Raw genomic sequence first — 17,365 nt, forward strand, 5'->3', positions numbered from 1 at the left:
GCCATCTTCCTGCAGGGTTTTCCCTGCTCCGTCTTTGTTCCGCGGCAGCTCTGGGCCGATGGCGCTGAGCTACGCAGCTACAACGTAACCAGGTTTAAAGCTTTGTCCCTGAGCCGGCGGGCCCCGGTGCGGTGACCGGGCCCGAGCAGCGCCCGCCGCTCCTGGCGGGGCGGGGCCGCCGCTTCCCCGCGCCCGCGGCGGAGCCGAGCCGGCCCCGGGCGAGCGGCGGGGGCGGAGCCGGCGGGACCTGCCCGGTGCTCGGCTCGGTGCTTGACTCGGCTCGGCTCGGCCCTGCCCGGTGCTCGGCTCGGTGCTTGGCTCGGCCCGGCTCGGCTCGGTCCGCCCCACCCCGCGGGCGGTCACTGCGGCGCAGTCGCGGCGCCGCCATCGCGGGCAGATGCAGGCGATCAAGTGTGTGGTGGTGGGCGACGGGTGAGTGCGGGAGGGGCCGCGCCCCGGCCCCACAGCTCCGCACCGGGCGGGCCCGGCGGCGCCGAGGGGACGAGGGAGGGAGGGCTGGCCCGGGGCAGCGCCCGGCAGAGCCGCTCCGCCGGCGGGAGGCCCCGCGCCGGGCGGCGAGGCTCGCTCCGGCCTGGCTCCGCCGGGGCCTGGCTCGGGTGGGGCCGGCGGGAGCAGGGCTGCCGGCGAGTCCCGGCGGGAGCGGGGGGCCTTGCGGCGGCCCCGCAACCCTGCCCTGCTCCTTTCGTAGTTCGTGAACTTGGGTGCTGCCTGGGTAGCAAACACAGGCTCCTCCTGGGTTTTACGTTTGTCTCCTTGTTTCATTTGGGTGCCGGTATTTTGCTATTTTTCATTGTACCTGCTTGATTCCTGACAGAGTCCTCCGAAAATCTTGATGCTCGCAGGTCTCGTATGTCCTATTGTTGATTGTTCCGAGGTGAAATGCATTACTCTTTCTAGTTTCACCATGTGCTCCTTGTCACCCTTTTTCCTTTTTTTTGTTAAGGCTCTTCCTAAATGCCTTCTTTTTTGGGAACACATCTGCCTGCAAGATGCAGGCATGCACTAGATTTATACTGCTTTGTAACTTTCCTAGTTCGTCCTGCATATTTTTCCTCACAATTCCAGTTTACTTTTCTGATCACCTCAGCAAGAACAGAGCTTCTGAGGTATCTGAGGTACTCAGATACTCTGAAGTATCTAAGGTACTCAGACCTAAATGTGAACTGGTCTTAGGCAGGGACTAGACTTACCCTTTCTCGAGCATGCCATCCCCTCAAATACACATTTGTGGTGAGGCCTTCCAGGTTCCAGCCTGTGAGGGCTAAAAGGGAGTAGGAGAAAGTACAGCCTTATTGCAGAGGGGAGAGTGACTGGGAGCTCAGGATGTTGCAAATGGAGTTCAACCGAAGGTTTGCTGTCCTGTGTTTTGCCTTAAGACTAAATCAGTAGTGCAGACTGAAAGAAACACATAGATACACAGGTTTTTGTGAATTACAAGTGTCCCTGTTTGGTGGGAAATTGAAGTCACACTTCAGGAGGAAAGTTGGACCAGTCAGCCAAGTGGTTCATGACAAAACTTCTTTCTTCTCAGACCGAGGGGACCTAATCCAAAGGAAAAGTTGTAATAGTGGTTTGTTCTCCCTGTGCTTTCTGTCATGCTGGTGTGTGCAGGGGACTGTCAACTCTCTTCCTCTCTTCTGACACCCTCTCTTACGTCAGTCTGGCTGCAGAATTGGGTAGGGGATACCCGTTTCTGCTAGCTATTCAGCTTCACCCAGGCACCTCAAAGCCAGCTTTCCCTGGCACTGGCACTCACAGTCTTTTTCTGGAAGGTTGTCTGCAGTTCACAGCTTTCTCCATGATACAAAGGTAGCTCACACTGCTGGTTCTCCTCTGTTCCTACAGTGAAACTTAGGAAATCTGCAGAGCTGGTTAAAGGCCGTGTGCTCACTCTATTGCTGGCCTGGCCCTTGCCAGCTGCCACTGCTGGGCTGACCAATCTCACTACCTTCAGCAAAGTCCTGAGCTGTTTTATTTTTATCCTTTTTCACTAATCTTTTCCAAACTGCCTGCAGTCAATTTTAAAGTCCATTTTTTTAATGGATACTTACTCTTTCTCCTTTGTATTTATTGATACTGAATTCCTGTATCTGAGGAGCTTGCAGATCTGCATTGTTCCATGTTTTTAACCTCACTGTTTATCCATTTTGCTGAATTACTGTGTATCTGTTGAGCCCAGCACACAACTCTAATTTATTCCCCCTCTTGGTTCATGAAACCAGTATTGTTTTGACTGATGTTTTGTTGAATGGGTAGGGAAAAGGAGTGGTAGAGAGCAGGGTTAGGAAGCAATCAGGCAAGGCGCACCTTTTGAGTTCAGGCCATGTCTGTGACAACTGGGGGATTCCAGCCTGCAACAGGTTTGTTTTCCTCATATGGTAGCTTTTTACCTACTATGTGTTTTCAGTGTGGGAAGGGTGAGTTTTACTGCCTTAGTGCTCCATGTTGTACCCTTCTTTATGCTTGTCACTCTTACCCTCTGCAGAGCTGTAGGGAAGACCTGCTTGCTGATCAGTTACACCACAAATGCCTTTCCTGGAGAATACATTCCCACCGTGTAAGTAACGGCTTGGGCTTCAGTTGCTTTTTGATCTCTATGCTTGTGTGCGTAGAAGTTTGGTTTGTGTGTGAGGAGGTGGCTGTTGCAAATCAGACTGTGAGCTTGACAGGTAAGGATGATGCTGTGACTGTGTGTGTGAGGAAGGCTGATTGTCCCCACTGGAACTGTGCTGCAGTATCCTTTCCTGATTCACTGCCCCTTTGAATTCTGTATAAAGATGTGAAGGTCACCACAAAATTGTCACTGATGGGGACTCCTCATTGACAGGTTTGATAATTATTCTGCCAATGTGATGGTAGATGGAAAGCCAGTGAACCTGGGCCTCTGGGACACAGCAGGGCAAGAAGACTATGACCGACTGCGGCCTCTTTCCTATCCACAGACGGTGAGTGCTGAGCTTGGACTGCCTTGGGACTGCTCCCTCTCAGGGACAGGGAGGCTCCCAAGGACAGGCATGCTTCTTTCCCTGGAGGAAGGTCTGAGTTCCTGCAGCTACACCCATAATCCTGGTTGTTTAAGAAGTATCACAGCTGATTTTCTCCTAAGACATTGTCCTGTTCTAGTCTCTTCTTTGTAATGATCTTTGAAGAGTTACGGGTGCCCCAGGGAGGCTCAAGTAGAAGGAATGCTGTAAGGCTGCTGTGCAGCCTAGCCAGTTCCATATTCCTGTTCTCTCTCAGCAGGGCAGATCCCCGTTGGGCTGCCCTAGGAGTGTTTCTGGGTGTAGCAGTTCCTAAGCAGCTGTGCTGCTGGTGAAGCCCTTAGTGCTGTTAAGATGTTTGAGGCCTCAGGCTCTTAACATGCAGAGCCCAGCATTGTGAAAGAAGATGTAATCATACACACTCATGGTCCATTTCTTCCTTCTCTGAATAGTTTAACACCCTTAATGGGGAAGAATTTCTTAAGGCCACAGCAGCCCTTGCTTGTGGGAGGAGGTTGTCCTTTGTCAGGCTCCCTCTGCAGCCTCCCTTCACTCTAGCTGCTTCTGTCTGCACAGCTGACCCTCTTCTTTCTGCACAGGATGTTTTCTTGATCTGCTTCTCCCTTGTGAGTCCAGCCTCCTTTGAGAATGTCCGAGCTAAGGTAAAGTATTCTCCTCCTGGGTAAAACAGTAGAAGGGAAGAACCAGTGACATTCCCTGCCCTACCCAGCACCACACCTACAAGCCCAAAACTTCAAGCAGTAATGTTTTGGTGAGGGAAAATCATAGTCTGCAGGTTTTAAGTGGAGCCTGCTTTTTATTCATGACTTCTTTGGCTAAGTTATTACCTTTCTGAATCTGTGTTTTAAGATAAGGGATGTCTTAGAAGCTAACATGCAGTTAAGGAAAGCACTGTGCACAGTGTTGGCTGGCAGTGTCTGTCAGGATTCTGTGTCTTGGTGCCTTCATTATTACATCTGCACCAGTCTCTTTTTGCAGAGCATATCAGAACTGTAGGAGCAGTATCCTGTTCAGGTGTTGCCACCATGTCAGTAGTGAACCTCTTCATTCCCAATAGTAGAAATGCATCCTTGTGGTTATGGCCACTCATAGAACTACTTTTCTCATCATGCCTCTCTGTTTCAGTGGTACCCTGAGGTCCGACACCATTGCCCAAATACGCCTATTATCCTGGTGGGCACCAAGCTGGACTTGAGGGATGATAAGGACACCATTGAAAGGTTACGTGATAAGAAACTGGCCCCCATCACCTATCCCCAAGGCTTGGCCATGGCTCGGGAGATCGGTGAGTCTTGTGAGCAGGCAGTGAGTGGGTGAGCAACAGTGCGTGGTGGTGGAACTGGAGTGGTTGAGCTGCAGCTCTCTTTCCCCAGGGTCAGTAAAGTACCTCGAGTGCTCTGCCCTGACGCAGCGGGGCTTGAAGACGGTGTTTGATGAAGCCATCCGGGCTGTGCTCTGCCCACCGCCTGTGAAGAAGCCTGGCAAAAAGTGTACCATGTTTTGAGGGCTGTGGCCTTGGTGTTGGCTCAGCATGCTGTCATCCTCTGACAGATTGCATATTAAGCTGGGTGTTTCTGAAGGGGGCTGGGATGTGTAGGGCCCTTCATCATGTACGAAGTCAGTGTTTTTTAAATGTCTCTTTGATTTAACGTCAGTGTTGATGTGAAGGGGCAGTGGGGACAGGAGACCAGCTGGGGACTATACAGCCCCCAGGGGAGGTACAGCGGGGAAGGCAAGGTAGCTCCTTCAGGCAACAAGCTGTTTTGGCTCTCCTGAACTCCAAGTGGAAAGGGCTGAGACATCCATCCTGTTCTGGAAACACCTGTTTTCAACCTGCAGGTGAAACAGGTGGTGAACATCCTGGTGGGAGTGGGGAGGGAGCTGATTTCAATGGTGCTGAAAGACAGGAGTAGCTGGGAGGATGGCAGGGTCTCCTTGCCCAGCCTGCTGTGGCTAACAGTTAACAAACTGGTGCTCTAGCAGAATGTTTCTAAGACTGTTAAAGAAATCATAACCAGCCCTGGAAGGGGTCAAAGTAAATGAGAAGCTGAAAAATGAATCATTAGGTGCTTTATTGGGTACTAGCCAAACTCTGTGAGTGAAACAGCTCTGTGCAATCAATGCATTTGCCTTTTTGTGTGTGCACACCCTAGGACAGCATGGTGCTGCTCCCCCCCATTAGTCTTTAGCAGGGCCTCCCCCCAAAATCCAGTCTCTGCAGAGCAGGGCTGGGGTTGTTGCCTCTATTTTGTTTTTTTTTCTACTAAAGACAACAAAGGAAGCAGTGAGGAGTCTGCTAACTTCTTTCCCTTCCCACTGAAACTGCAGACAGACTCTGGATTTGGATGGAACAGGGAGAGCTTCTGAAGGGTTGGGGGGGGGGAACAGGGTTGGAAGAGAGGTCCAATTTCTAATCATCATGTAGAGTGACAAGATAAAACCTTATTTGGTGCAATAAACATTCTCCATGAAGGTGTATGTGAGCTTTATTATATAGCAGCCTTGCAAAGCTGATTTTCTGCCTCACTTCTAATAGTCTTCAGCCCTGCTGCCCCTTCAGCAAGAAGTGAGTCATTGTTTCCTATCCAGTTTACATCTAGGCAGTATTCCTATGAAAATTGAGGCCAGGTGTGAAATGCAGGTGTCATATTAGGAGACAAGAAAGCCCCCATCAACCATCAGTGAGCTGCCAGTTGTCATAGCACTCTTGTCACTCAGCAGGAAGAGAATGCTGTTCACCACATCATCCACCTCTGCAATCAAACACAGAGAACGTTTGATGCCCACCTAAAGTGTATCAGAAAAAGAAGCACTTAAAAAGGTCTGCCTTTGACATCTACAGGTAATTAGAGCTGGAAAATGTTTCTGCCTTCTGCCAAACTGTGCTTGATTAAGTGTCTGGGACAGTGTGGCTGAGAGCTGGACATCAAAGTGTCCTTGTGATCAAATGCTGCTTAGGTGACAGCAAACACCCTGTCAGGTTTATGAACAATAGAGCAAGTTCATTTCACTTGTCCCAGGATGAGGAGGCTGTAGAAAAAGCGAGAGGAGGGTTGATTCTCACCCTGTCCTGATCAAATACTGCAGGAATTCAGACAAAAGACATTCAGCAGAGCTGTCACTTTGCCCAAAAATCAGCAACTTCCGGCTGTGGTGTCAGTGAGAAGGCAGGCTGGGAGACCATAGCCTGGGGACAGACATACATCACTGACCTGCAAACTTTCCCAGGGGAATCCGATTAATCATGGCAGCAGATTTCTGAGGGTCACTCCAGTTAATTCTCCCCATGTCAGTCATAACCACGGTGGGGTTCACAGTGTTCACCCTAATCTGGGACCAGGAACAACAAACAATCTCATCCAGCTGCTGTGCTTGTGCTCAGGTTCAGCTTTCACACTTTTCTCTCACAGACTCCTACCTTGTGGGGTCCCAGTTCCATTGCCATTACTTTGCTCAGCATATCCAGAGCACTTTTTGTGGAACCTTTAAGAGAAGGGAAGAAGAGGAGATGTTTAACTGCACAGCACCTGGTCTGGAGGTGCTATGGAACTGCTGCCCAGAACTGGCAGCTTGCTGACTGTGGGTGTCCAGCTGGTCAAACCTGAGAGGGGCACTGCTAAAGCTGCACACACTTACAGTAAACAGCATGATCCCTCAGTGCACGCTTCGATGCCTGGCTGGAGACATTCACAATGGCCCCTGGCACGCCTTGTGCAATCATCTGCCGAGCAACTATCTGGGAGGGAAAGGAGAAAAAATAAAATAGTGCCAGAATCCTAACAAGAGAAATCATTATTTCACTCCATAGGAATCTTGCTGGGTTATTATGGTAGACCAAAGAACAAAAACATCTGGAGGAACCAAGCCCTCACTGCCTCCTGCTTACAAGAGAGTCAAAGCAAGAGTGTGAAGGGACTGTACATGTAGTTTCTTGGATTGACTTTGGACTGCAGTCCTTTCAGGCCCCACAGTGGACACATACCCCTCTATGTACAACAGTTTAATCACTGCTATTCATGGAGGCAGCTGCAGTGACAGTTCTTCCTCACCTGGGAAACATGAAGCACAGCCCCAAAATTCACATCAAGAGACCTACAAATAAATCAAATTTAAGTTACCAAGTGGTTGTAGCCCGGCCCAGGGAGCTGTTTTGGGAGGCAGCAGAGGACAAGTACTGCTGCTCTGTTGGAAACACTGGTGATACTCCAGGACATGGACAGAGATGCCAAGTTGTCAGGAGAGCCAGAATGGTCAGGTGGGATCTCAGCAATGAACCATCACCATCCATTGGCTGCAAGCCTGTCAGTGTGTGAGGAGGTGCATGCATGCATCAGGTGCATTTTGTACAGGACTCTGCTCTTCTGCAGTGTAATGGAATTCCTCTGTCAAAGTTTAAACAGAGCCCTGGGCTTCAGCCAGGGCAGATGACTCTTAGGTCAAGCAAACCCTTCACACAGATTTACAAAGCAAAAGTTGCTGTAAGGTGGGTAGAGGCAGCATTTCTTCTGTTTGCCACATCAGAATATTCCTTAGGCTTCCACCTGCCAGTTCTGCAAAATGATCTTAGTAGAATCCATACATTTGACGTTCTAGTCACAAACCTTTATTGTAGATTCTCAACAACCATTTTTAACACAGGGACACAGCATGATTCATTTTCTCAGAAGGATGTGGTCAAGATAGCCTGCATCCTAAAGCGTACTCACAACAAAACTATGGACCTTTTCAGAGAATAAAGAAGTCATGTTATTGTAGTTAACAAATTTAATTTCCCACCCTGACCATTTTTTGCTTCCTTACCTGGCTTTGTTGTCTCTATTTCTGAATTGTCTTAGCAACAACTGCCTTTCAATTTAACCGAGCTGGAACTAGACTGGAAGCTCTGAGCCTGATGAGCAGAAAGGCACTCTCCTGCCATGCCAGCGGGATGGCAGGTGCACCCCACCGTTCTGGAGGTGACACTGCAGGTTCTGGCTACTTAGAAATGGATGTAAGAGCCAGTGCTTTGTTTCCTTTTGCTGTTTAAGGGGTGAAAGGTGATGATGTAAAGAATGAAAAGAATGAAAAAAAAGTAAAGAAAAAGAACATACGCAGTAACAGTCGACCACTGGGCATTGCTAAAAGTGTGTATGTCAGCCTGTCCAGTGTGTCTATACACCAGCTGCTGACTTTGTTCTTTCCAGCTGCTTCCCCTCTAGTGCCACCCTTTCTGGAAAGCTCTGCCGCCGTTTTTGACGTTCAGAGCTTGGTGAGACCTCGGCGGGCATCGGCCCCAGAGCTCCCCGTGGAGCTGCGGTGCCGTGCGGGCCGGGCCCGGGCACTCACCGCTGCAGGGCCGAGCGCGTCACCTGCAGGAACGGCTGCAGCTCCGCCACGGCCGCGTTGTTCACCAGCAGCTCGAACGGCCCCGCCGCGCCCAGCGCCGCCTCCACAGCCTCCCAGTCCGCCAGGTCCACGCACAGGGTCTCGATGCCCGGGCACTGCGGCGAGGGCGGCCGCGGTGGGCGGGGGTCGGTGCGGGGTTACGGGGGCGGGAGGGGGCAGGAGGAGGGGGCCGGTACCGGTACCTCCCGCGCCAGGCTCTCCAGGTCCGCCGCCGTTCGGCTCAGCGCGGTCACGCGGGCCCCGGCCCTGGCCCAGCGCCACGGCCACGGCGCGGCCGATCCCTGCGGGGACACGGTGTCAGACCGGCCCGGCCCGACCCCCCGCCCCAGCCCTCCGCCCGCGGGCACCTTTGCCGGCCCCGGTCACCAAGGCCCGGCGGCCGCGGAAGCTGAGAGGCTGCTCCATGTCTCGGCCGGACTGTGGCCGGGGCGGGCCCGGGCCGGGGCGGGCCGGGAGCGGGCGGGCCCGCGGGCCCAGCCGCCCGGGCCATCTTTCCCCGCCTCCAGCTCATCCAACGAGACAGGCAGAGGTGAAGGTTCGTGGCTCTTACTCGTGATTGAAGTATCATTTTAGCGACCACAGAAAACCAGGCTTTTTAGAGTCTGATGAAAAAATCCTGCAGCTCTGCCCCATCGAAGTTGCTGCTGAAGATGACAAAATCCTTATTATCTCAATTCTTTGATTGTACTGTTAAGAAGCGGCTGCAAGGATTCTTCTCATCCACCTCTGTTCTCCACATCCCAGTCATTGAGCGTACTTGTTTTTTGGCCCTTGGCATCACATAAGCCTGACAGGAGGACATAGTTTTCTGAATTAGTGGGTTTATGGTCCATTTTTGATACAGAGCATATGTGAAGAAATATAACAGAACACAGCCTTTGACATATTTAAATATTTATTTTATAGAATCACTTTATGTATGAAAAAGTAGTTTGATAAAAAAGCTGCAGCCTGATAGACCCACACAGCTTAATGCATTCTCAACACAAGAAACCTTGGAACAAGCCTGAACACACTGAAGTTTCCTGTTGCCCTGCAGGAGAACATGGTCCTTTTTAAGCTCCATAAACACCCTCCCAGCTTTGAGGGCACTTGCCTCTTTGGCATACCTAGTGTGACCAGTGACCAGTGTGAAACTTCTACCGTTTAGTTTTGCTGCCATGAATATAAAGCGTTGTGGTTTTTTAAACTGCAGTTTGCCACAATTGCTGCCCAGTCCTTGCTTGGTCTCTGTTGTCTTACAAAAGGGTGCTTCCAGTGGAAGGGGAAGAAGATTTCCAAGAGGAGAGTTCAGAAGCAGTGCTTGAAGACAAAATCACCTCAAGAGATCATGAAGTTTCACAGCTTTTTGCTACAGGACTTTAAAACCATATTAAAAAATATATGGATACCAGGAATCTCCAGAACTATTAATGACAAAATAATTAAACCACAGGATGCCTCAATTCTAGATAGCAGAAGATCTAATAAAGAGGTAGAACCTACTATGCCACAAATCCTCCTCTGTTTTCTGTGACAGGCACACCTGTAACACTGACAGCCCATTATGGAACAGCCAGTGTGCTAGCTGGGCTTTGATCCAGCTCCCTGCAGCTTTCTCATTTCCATACCTCATGTGTACCTTAGTACACATGATAGAAAGGAGAAATACAAGAAGGAGCTGCAGGACTGTACTAAGTAGCTGTCAGCTTGTTTGCTCCTCAGTAGAACTACCTAAAATCATGCAAAGAGGACAATGTACTGAGGTAAACACTGAAAGGTTTGTTAAAATGCAGGGAACATGGTATATTTGAGGAGGCTGACCCCTGTGCTAAGTGGCACACTTCAATACACTACAGGCATTTGCCAGGAAGTTAAATAACTAGGTGAACCCCACAGTAGAGCTGAGTGCAGCCACTTAGAAACCTGAAACCTCTGCTAGATCCACAATCAAGCCAATAATCACAGCTCCAGATCATACAATAGCATTCTATGATTCTTCCCTTAATTTGGCCTCAAACTCTAGCACTAAACCAGCAAGTATTTTTTATAAGATTAAACAGTGATTTTGCAAAGGAATATTTTTGTAGTGTATTCTTCAGGTCAGGCAGGGTTTGCGCATGACCAAAGTCTGGGCCAACAAAAAAGTAAACATATGGAGCCTCATTCCTTCCACTTTAAAAATTAAGTTTGCTTTCTTTAAAAAGCAGCAGCAGATGATACTGCTAGAGCACTGAACTTCTGCTTGTAAATGTGCAATCTCCTTTTAGTGACTGCATGAACTACTTGTTGAATTATTAAGGAGTAAAAACAAGCACTGATCTTGGCTTTATGGTAATTAAAAGATTATCTGAAGAAGCTGGAGTAACCATGGTCATACAATTAAAGGTCCTCAAATGATACCATCAAAACTCTCCTTGGTGCATTGCAGCTATCTAGCATTTCTCCCCTCGCACACTGCTTCAGAAACAGGGCGTGTTTTGCCAGCACAAGCTTCCCCAGCTCATGTGACCAACTACCAGCCAAGTGGGAGGAACAATTACCATCTTGTCAGGCAAATATTTTTTCAATATCAAATATCAAGGGAATAGATCATAATCATCAACCATTGCAATTCAGTTGGCATGCGAGCCAGGTCTGACAATTACCTCCACAGGAGGTACACATGGATGACAGGGGAGAATGTACATTGTAAGCAACTCATCTAGTCTTGAGTAAGCTTACCCTCACACAGGGTTTTCTCATGACAAAGGCTTTCAGCCTTGTTTACCCTAGTGATTCCAGGATTTCTGTATTCTAGCCAGCTGCAGTTTTAATCTGTCAGGCCACAGAAGCTCTTAAATAATTCTGTTCCCAAGAAAGATGAGTGAAAACTTCCCCTCTCTTGTCACCATGGGGACTACAGTCTGCTCTAGCACTCCAGCTTCAACACAGTGGCTTCTAATAACCCCTAAGGGTAGTAAAAACACTGTCACTCCCAGTACTGCATTTCCCTCAGATGTGCCCAAGCACAGGTTCACATGACATCAAATGAAAGTATAAAGTGACTCATACACACAGGACTGTGGTCATCTTATGAAGAGCCACTAGACAAAAGAACAAAGATTCTTCTTGGAATGTCCCAGGCTGCAGCTGAACAAACCATACCTTATTGCTTTTCTAAACAGAGTCTGTCTACCTCCTTTGTAGATACCCCTGGCTGTCTCCCAGAAGAAGAATAAAACCACCAAAAAACTCCGCAACTCCTGCCTTATGCAAACTAGCTAAGACACAGGTGTCAGTGGCTCGTCAAGAATTATGACATCTTCTTAGCAGGGCACCAGATAGTGTCAGGGTAAAGCAGACAATGGACAGATTTAAATCTATATTAAAAAAAAAAAGAAGAAAAGACAGCATTAGATTGGAATTCTCCATACATGGAACATACTAGCATTGAATGTGCAGCAGGCTGATGGAGCAGGGGATGTGTCTACCTGCTTTTGGCACAGTAATGAGCTGACACGACAAAATAAACCCTTTAGTGGGTCTGATAATCTTACAGATGACTAACATGAACAAGGTAGGAAGATCTTGTTTTGGAAGAGGACACTAACCTAGTTGGATCTTGTTGAAGGCCAAACACTCCTCCCACGCTAACGACATTGTGTTTGTTCTCAGGGTCACCGTAACTCAGGGTTACCTGTAAAAATAAGGAAGTATTCAAAACTTGTAACACTAATGCAGAAAACCAGAGTGGAGTAGCAGGGTTATTAATGAGGTACCAAGAAAGACTCCAAAGATGCTGTCTAATCTGAACATGGATGACATTTGGAGGACAGTGATTAGCTCTGACGTGAGCAACGCTGGCACTGAACGACACTAAGGGCAATGTGGGAGAATGCACAGAGGATCTGAAAGGTGCATTGCCCTGAAGGACGACTTTCAACTGTAAGCTTTGTAAGGACATGAATTCTGCTACTGTTTGTACCTTCACTAAATAACATGTTCATCCTTACCAGACATTGCCTGAAGTCTGCAATAGCAATATTTTAGCACAGGGGGAAAATATAAATATTTGCGTATTAAGTAGCATGAAAAGGATTGTCATGTTTCAAATCTGAAACAAAGTTTAGATCTTTGGAACCCCAGGTCCTTCCACACAAGCACTGCATTAAGAATTTTTCATGTGTCAGGTGCAAGAAGACTTGTACTTTTTTTTGTAATTGTACATTTCCTGGTTTTTGGGTTAGCTGTCTTTGTCTCATGGAACCTATGATGACCAGTGAAACAATGGCCAGTTGTTGGACTGCTGCTACAGTCAAATTCACTAACATAAAGGGGGGTGACATCACGGTGGAATTTGGCCCCAAGCACACATTTCTGCTGCCTAATACAATTGCCAGAAAAATATAACCACCCGGCATGCAGGGCAAAACCACACTCCCGTTTACTCATGGTGCCGAGCACTGTGATGCAGGCAACACTGCTGGATGGCCTTGTGGCTCCATCTGCTGCCAGGGAGGTAAAATGTAGCCCAGCAACTAAAAAGCAAATTGATTTTTCAGAAGCAACTTTAAGTTTCATGAAATTCATACAAATTGTTCTTTAAAATTATTAACATTTAACTATGTCAAGTACTTATATAGCTGCCTTTCTGAACATGAATTAAGACTGCAACTTTGTTAGGCAAAACCAGGAACACTATTTAGCAAACTTCTACACTTTCTGCTACAGCTACACGCATAAAATCAGGGTTTAGGAGGAGATGGGGTACATCCTACCTAGGCTTCATGTAGCAGAATGTGTCCCCAAAGGAGGGGACAGCTACGTGACCTAGTTGGCTAGAGTGAAACAGCGCTTTTCACCAAAATGAAGGAATTGAGCAGGTCACAGCTCTGAGTGAGTCTGTAGATATCCTTCCTTGCTGAAGAGTGCTAAGTCTACATAGTCTGTTCTTTCTGATCAGACTGAGGTGTAACTGTAAGAACAGGACATGAAGCATAGCTCTACCTGCTGCAGCACAGACTCCCCTTGCAGTCTCTGCAGATTTTCCAGGTGGGAGTGGAACAATGGGCTGTGCAGCAGCTTTACCTCCAGCAGCCCTTCGATGATGTAGCCAATGGTGCAGTCGTCAGGAAGACGTACTCTTTCTGCAGTACTAATGAAATTGCCCAGGCTGTGACAGAGAGCATAGGAGACAAGCCAAAATGTGTTTTAAAACCTCCCAGACATGTATTGATGGAGCTCAGCTAGGGACAATGCTTACCTGGCCCAGGGACTCATCTTCAGGGCAAGACCTCGGCTGATACAGAACCCAGCTCCGCCTGTGGCAAACCAGAATTTCACTGTTGTCTTCTGAAGAGCAAAAAGAAAAAACACACAGCAGTTACTGACAATTAGCTTTTTGCATTTGGCTGGGCAGGGAACTCAAGGTTCTATTTGATATCACATATTACATCTGAGTCAGAACAAGCCTACAGATGAATCCCTATTTGTTTAGGCTGCTGAAAGCAGCTAGCTGTTCTCTCAAATGAAACTATCTTGAAACAGACAGCATGTGAACCATCAAATTAGCATAAGGGAGGTAGCCCACATGAAATGGATAGTCCCACTTCCACACAATTACATCTGTCCTCTATTCATTTTAACCAAGGGTCATAGCCAGCTCAGTGTTACGGAGGATGTCAAAGGTGGTCCATATATATATTGGCTCTATGTCCAAGGAGACTATTTTGTTGTGCAGTCTTCCCTAACAAGCTGCTTTATAACTTTTTATGATGTTCTGGCCAGTGGATTGATGTATCTTTAAACAGACTTGCCAGTGCAGGTGCCCTGGTTAGGATTTTCTCCTTAGCACATGTATCTTGTGGTTGAGATATGTTTGCTTTCGGTTCTTGGAAACCTATAACCACTTTATATTGCAAATGCTTTATCTATCAGAAAGCTTCTGTCACCCACGTGAAGTTGGTTCAAGATTATGACAATGTGTGTGATACTGCACTCAAAACCAATTAAAAACCCCTTGAACTCCCACCCAAACTCCCAAGTCCTAAAATAAGGAACATTGCCCCCACAGCCACTAAAGGAAAGTAAAGTCAAGGTGGGGAGGCCCTACTAAGCTCAGTGTGAGGGAGATCAGCATGCATGAGTAAAGGAACAGAAATAGCCAGCCATCCAGGAGAAAACCTCCATTGTGCATATGTATGCACACAACATCAGGCTGAAGGTGCATGTAACCCAGCATCCTGCCTCTGAAAATGACCATCACCAGGTTCATTTCTTGCAGATTAAAGCACTTGGGTTTATAGGGAAATCCTATGAATTGTCAAGGTTTTAAAGGCTTAGAAGATTGAAATGTCTCTCAGACAAACTGAAAAAGTTTGCTTACTGATCCATCACTTTGGACATGGTCAGCTGCTTCGATGGGATGGTCCAGGCTCGGTCGCCCCACATACACATCCTGGCTGTGTGAGAAGGCAGACAGGAGATGCAGAAGAGTCCGAGGGTTCACATAGTTGTCATCATCCACATGGCAAAACCATCTTCAAACAAAACAAACCGAGAAGTTATAGGGACAAAGAAATGAGTTATAAGTTTACAACTGAGTCATAGTCTTTCAGGCTTGGAGCAGAAAGTATTTCTTATTGTCCCAAATTACAGAATAGGGAAGATGAAAGCACCCACAGATGCTAAGTCTGCAAAGAGGCTGAAATTAATAACTTCCTTAGATTATAATCCTTTCCACCTTTCAGATGATGCTTGTTTATAAACACTGTTTCATGCTGTGCTCCCTTTCCTGCACTCATCCCTACATTTTAGCTAATACTACATTCCTTACTGGAACTCAAGAGATTGAGATGGTTACTCAAGTTTCCTGTAAGCACAGAACTGGAAAAAACAAAGTCAATCGGAACAATGTGTTTCACTTACTTTTGCCCAGATTCCAGGAATTTGTCATATTCCACAGACATCTTGCAGCAGAGAGCTTGTCGGGTATGGACAGCAGAACAGTTGGTGTTGATCATATGATCCCCTAGAAGAATAAAGATCAGCCCTTTCAGGTCTGAGGAGCATGTGTAGTCAAAAAAAAAGACTATAAAAGAAGTGCACATTTGGCACTAATACTGTACATCTGAGGTGCACATGGTGCACGCATGGAGAAGCTGCAGGACAGGCAGGGCTCACAGGTTACCCATCTGGTATGTAAGTTGCAGAGTCATGAAACTGTGTGACTGCATTAAAACAAGCAAGGGTATATAAGCAGTGTCATGAGATGTGTGTGAAAGAAATACCTACTATGACTTTGAACCACATAAATTTAAGTTTACTAACAAGAAGAAAAGGGGTGCAAAAGTGAACCCAGTACTCTGGAAGTTCCAGGCATCTTGTCCAGGTGGCAATTAGAGAGAAGTTTTCTCCATTTTCTCCATCTTAACTTCCCTAGTTGCTTGTACAGCATGAAATAAGGACTTCTATAGAGAGTGTGAAAGAAACAAAACTCAGTTATAATAGACAGCATGCACCTCTGCTGCTACACAGCTCACCTGCTTTCAGGCGTAGCTCCCGATCCTCCCAGTCCGTGAATATAAATGTCTGTGGGAGACAAAAACCGTGTGTCCACATTTAAGAACTTCAGATTCTAGTTTTAAATTTGCTCAGTTTCAGTTAGAATTCAGAATGTTTTGTCTCTCTTGGTAGTTTGTTTCACAGTAGGCACTGGAAAGGGGGAGGGAATAGGGGTGCAGAGACCCCCCAGCAACTTCAACCCCTGCCTTAGTTGTTAAATTTTTTCATTACAAACCAGAATAATGTCATTTTAATAAAGCAGGCTGCATTTTACCCTCCTTGTCTCATGGTACAGACAACTGATTTCCAGACAGAAAGGATTTTGGTCTTTTTTTCGTACTACCTCCTCTCTCTGGCTAGGAATCATCCACAGCTGCCAAGCAGGTAAAGAAGAAAAAATGGAAGTCAGGGTGGGAAGTGGGAGGTGTTTAACACAGTCTTGTTCCAATGGCTTAATGGAACAATGGAAAAAATCCCATTAATATACTTGAACGGACCAAAATTCTGAAACAAGGGAACAAACTTTATGTTCTACAGAAAACCTTAAGTACTTAGTCCAAAATATCGGCTTAGATGCATCATCACCAGCAATATTTCACTATCATGAAAGCACTTTCTACAGTCATACAAAAATCAGCAAACTATGTCTGCTTGGAAACTGGCCTAATCAGCAACGAACTCTTTTGGAAGTATGTTCACACCAAGCGCTTATATAAAACGACTTTCCACAGTCTTACAAAGAAAGCCTTTTTTAACATAAGGGAGAAAAACTCGGTGGGAGCGCACTAGCTGTCCTGGAAGCGCAGGGCCGGAGCTACCGGCTGCCCCTGCACGCTGGCAAAGTCTCTCACCTGTCCTCTCGCCTGGGAGATCCAGGTTTGGAGGAGCAAGTCCAGCCGGCTCCTATGGTATTTCCTCGTGGTCTTCACGGCAATGAAGATGTCCTTCAGCTCCAGGCTCTCCCTGGCCGCGCTGCCAGGCAGTCCCGAGGCGGCCCCTCCGCGCAAGCTGCGAGCTCCCCGCGAGCCCGCCGGCCCCGGGCCCGCCGCCCGGCGCTCCGGCAGAGCCGGCGGGGCCCGCGCGGTGCGGCGGGGCCGCGCTGGGCCCGGCGGGGCACGGCGGGCGGGGCGCGGCGGGGCGCGGCCCCCGCGGCAGCAGCAGCAGCAGGAGCGCGGCGGCTCCCAGCGACAGCAGAACCCCGGCCCTGCGCAGCCCCAGGCAAGGACCGCTCATGCTGCAGCCCCGCGGGCCCCCGCCGCAGGGTGCGGCCACCGCATGGCCCCGCACTCCGGGAGGTGGCGGCGGCCCCGCGGAAGGAGCGGCCGGAGGTTGTCGAGCCGCGGCCGCCGCCGCGGGGCCGAGCGGGGCCGCGGCCCCTTTAAGAGCTTCACCTGTCGGCCGCGGCCTCGCCGCGACGCGCGGCCCGGAAACGG

At 48.4% G+C, this 17,365-nt stretch overlaps 3 protein-coding genes across 5 annotated transcripts; 1 reads left to right on the forward strand and 2 right to left on the reverse strand.

Moving 5' to 3' along the window:
• The first annotated feature begins 270 nt into the window (after window positions 1–270).
• On the forward strand, window positions 271–8,120 carry RAC3 (Rac family small GTPase 3). 3 transcript variants are annotated; one of them, XM_036394544.2, is made up of 6 exons: window positions 271–432; window positions 2,507–2,578; window positions 2,849–2,966; window positions 3,602–3,664; window positions 4,149–4,308; window positions 6,832–8,120. In XM_036394544.2, the coding sequence occupies exons 1-6, from the start codon at window positions 398–400 to the stop codon at window positions 6,948–6,950; spliced, it is 567 nt and encodes a 188-aa protein (XP_036250437.1). In that variant the 5' UTR covers window positions 271–397; the 3' UTR covers window positions 6,951–8,120. The 3 variants fall into 3 exon arrangements, with proteins under 3 accessions (XP_036250437.1, XP_036250436.1, XP_054372847.1); XM_036394543.2 differs by lacking the exon at window positions 6,832–8,120 and adding an exon at window positions 4,397–5,495 and having other exon boundaries at window positions 278–432; XM_054516872.1 differs by lacking the exon at window positions 6,832–8,120 and adding an exon at window positions 4,397–5,495 and having other exon boundaries at window positions 278–411.
• On the reverse strand, window positions 5,492–8,852 carry DCXR (dicarbonyl and L-xylulose reductase). The gene is given in 9 exon segments (XM_036394541.1): window positions 5,492–5,776; window positions 6,236–6,353; window positions 6,442–6,506; window positions 6,660–6,759; window positions 7,073–7,115; window positions 8,349–8,503; window positions 8,591–8,659; window positions 8,661–8,689; window positions 8,756–8,852. Coding segments are annotated over 9 exon segments (741 nt in total). The 5' UTR covers window positions 8,814–8,852; the 3' UTR covers window positions 5,492–5,672.
• Window positions 8,853–9,285: 433 nt separating this feature from the next.
• Window positions 9,286–17,353, reverse strand: RFNG (RFNG O-fucosylpeptide 3-beta-N-acetylglucosaminyltransferase). The gene is given in 9 exon segments (XM_036394540.2): window positions 9,286–11,749; window positions 11,981–12,066; window positions 13,377–13,542; window positions 13,633–13,721; window positions 14,755–14,908; window positions 15,297–15,399; window positions 15,911–15,959; window positions 16,784–16,909; window positions 16,911–17,353. Coding segments are annotated over 9 exon segments (1,095 nt in total). The 5' UTR covers window positions 17,166–17,353; the 3' UTR covers window positions 9,286–11,682.
• Window positions 17,354–17,365: the final 12 nt, after the last annotated feature.

The sequence above is a fragment of the Molothrus ater genome, chromosome 19 (genome assembly GCF_012460135.2).
Source record: "Molothrus ater isolate BHLD 08-10-18 breed brown headed cowbird chromosome 19, BPBGC_Mater_1.1, whole genome shotgun sequence".
NCBI classification, from domain to species: domain Eukaryota; kingdom Metazoa; phylum Chordata; class Aves; order Passeriformes; family Icteridae; genus Molothrus; species Molothrus ater.

Coding starts and splice junctions, on each gene's coding strand:
- RAC3 (XM_036394543.2), top strand. CDS start 398: ATGCAGGCGATCAAGTGTGTGGTGGTGGGCGACGG. Junction 2,967..3,601: donor CTCTTTCCTATCCACAGACG/GTGAGTGCTGAG, acceptor CTTTCTGCACAG/GATGTTTTCTTGATCTGCTT. Junction 3,665..4,148: donor TTGAGAATGTCCGAGCTAAG/GTAAAGTATTCT, acceptor TCTCTGTTTCAG/TGGTACCCTGAGGTCCGACA.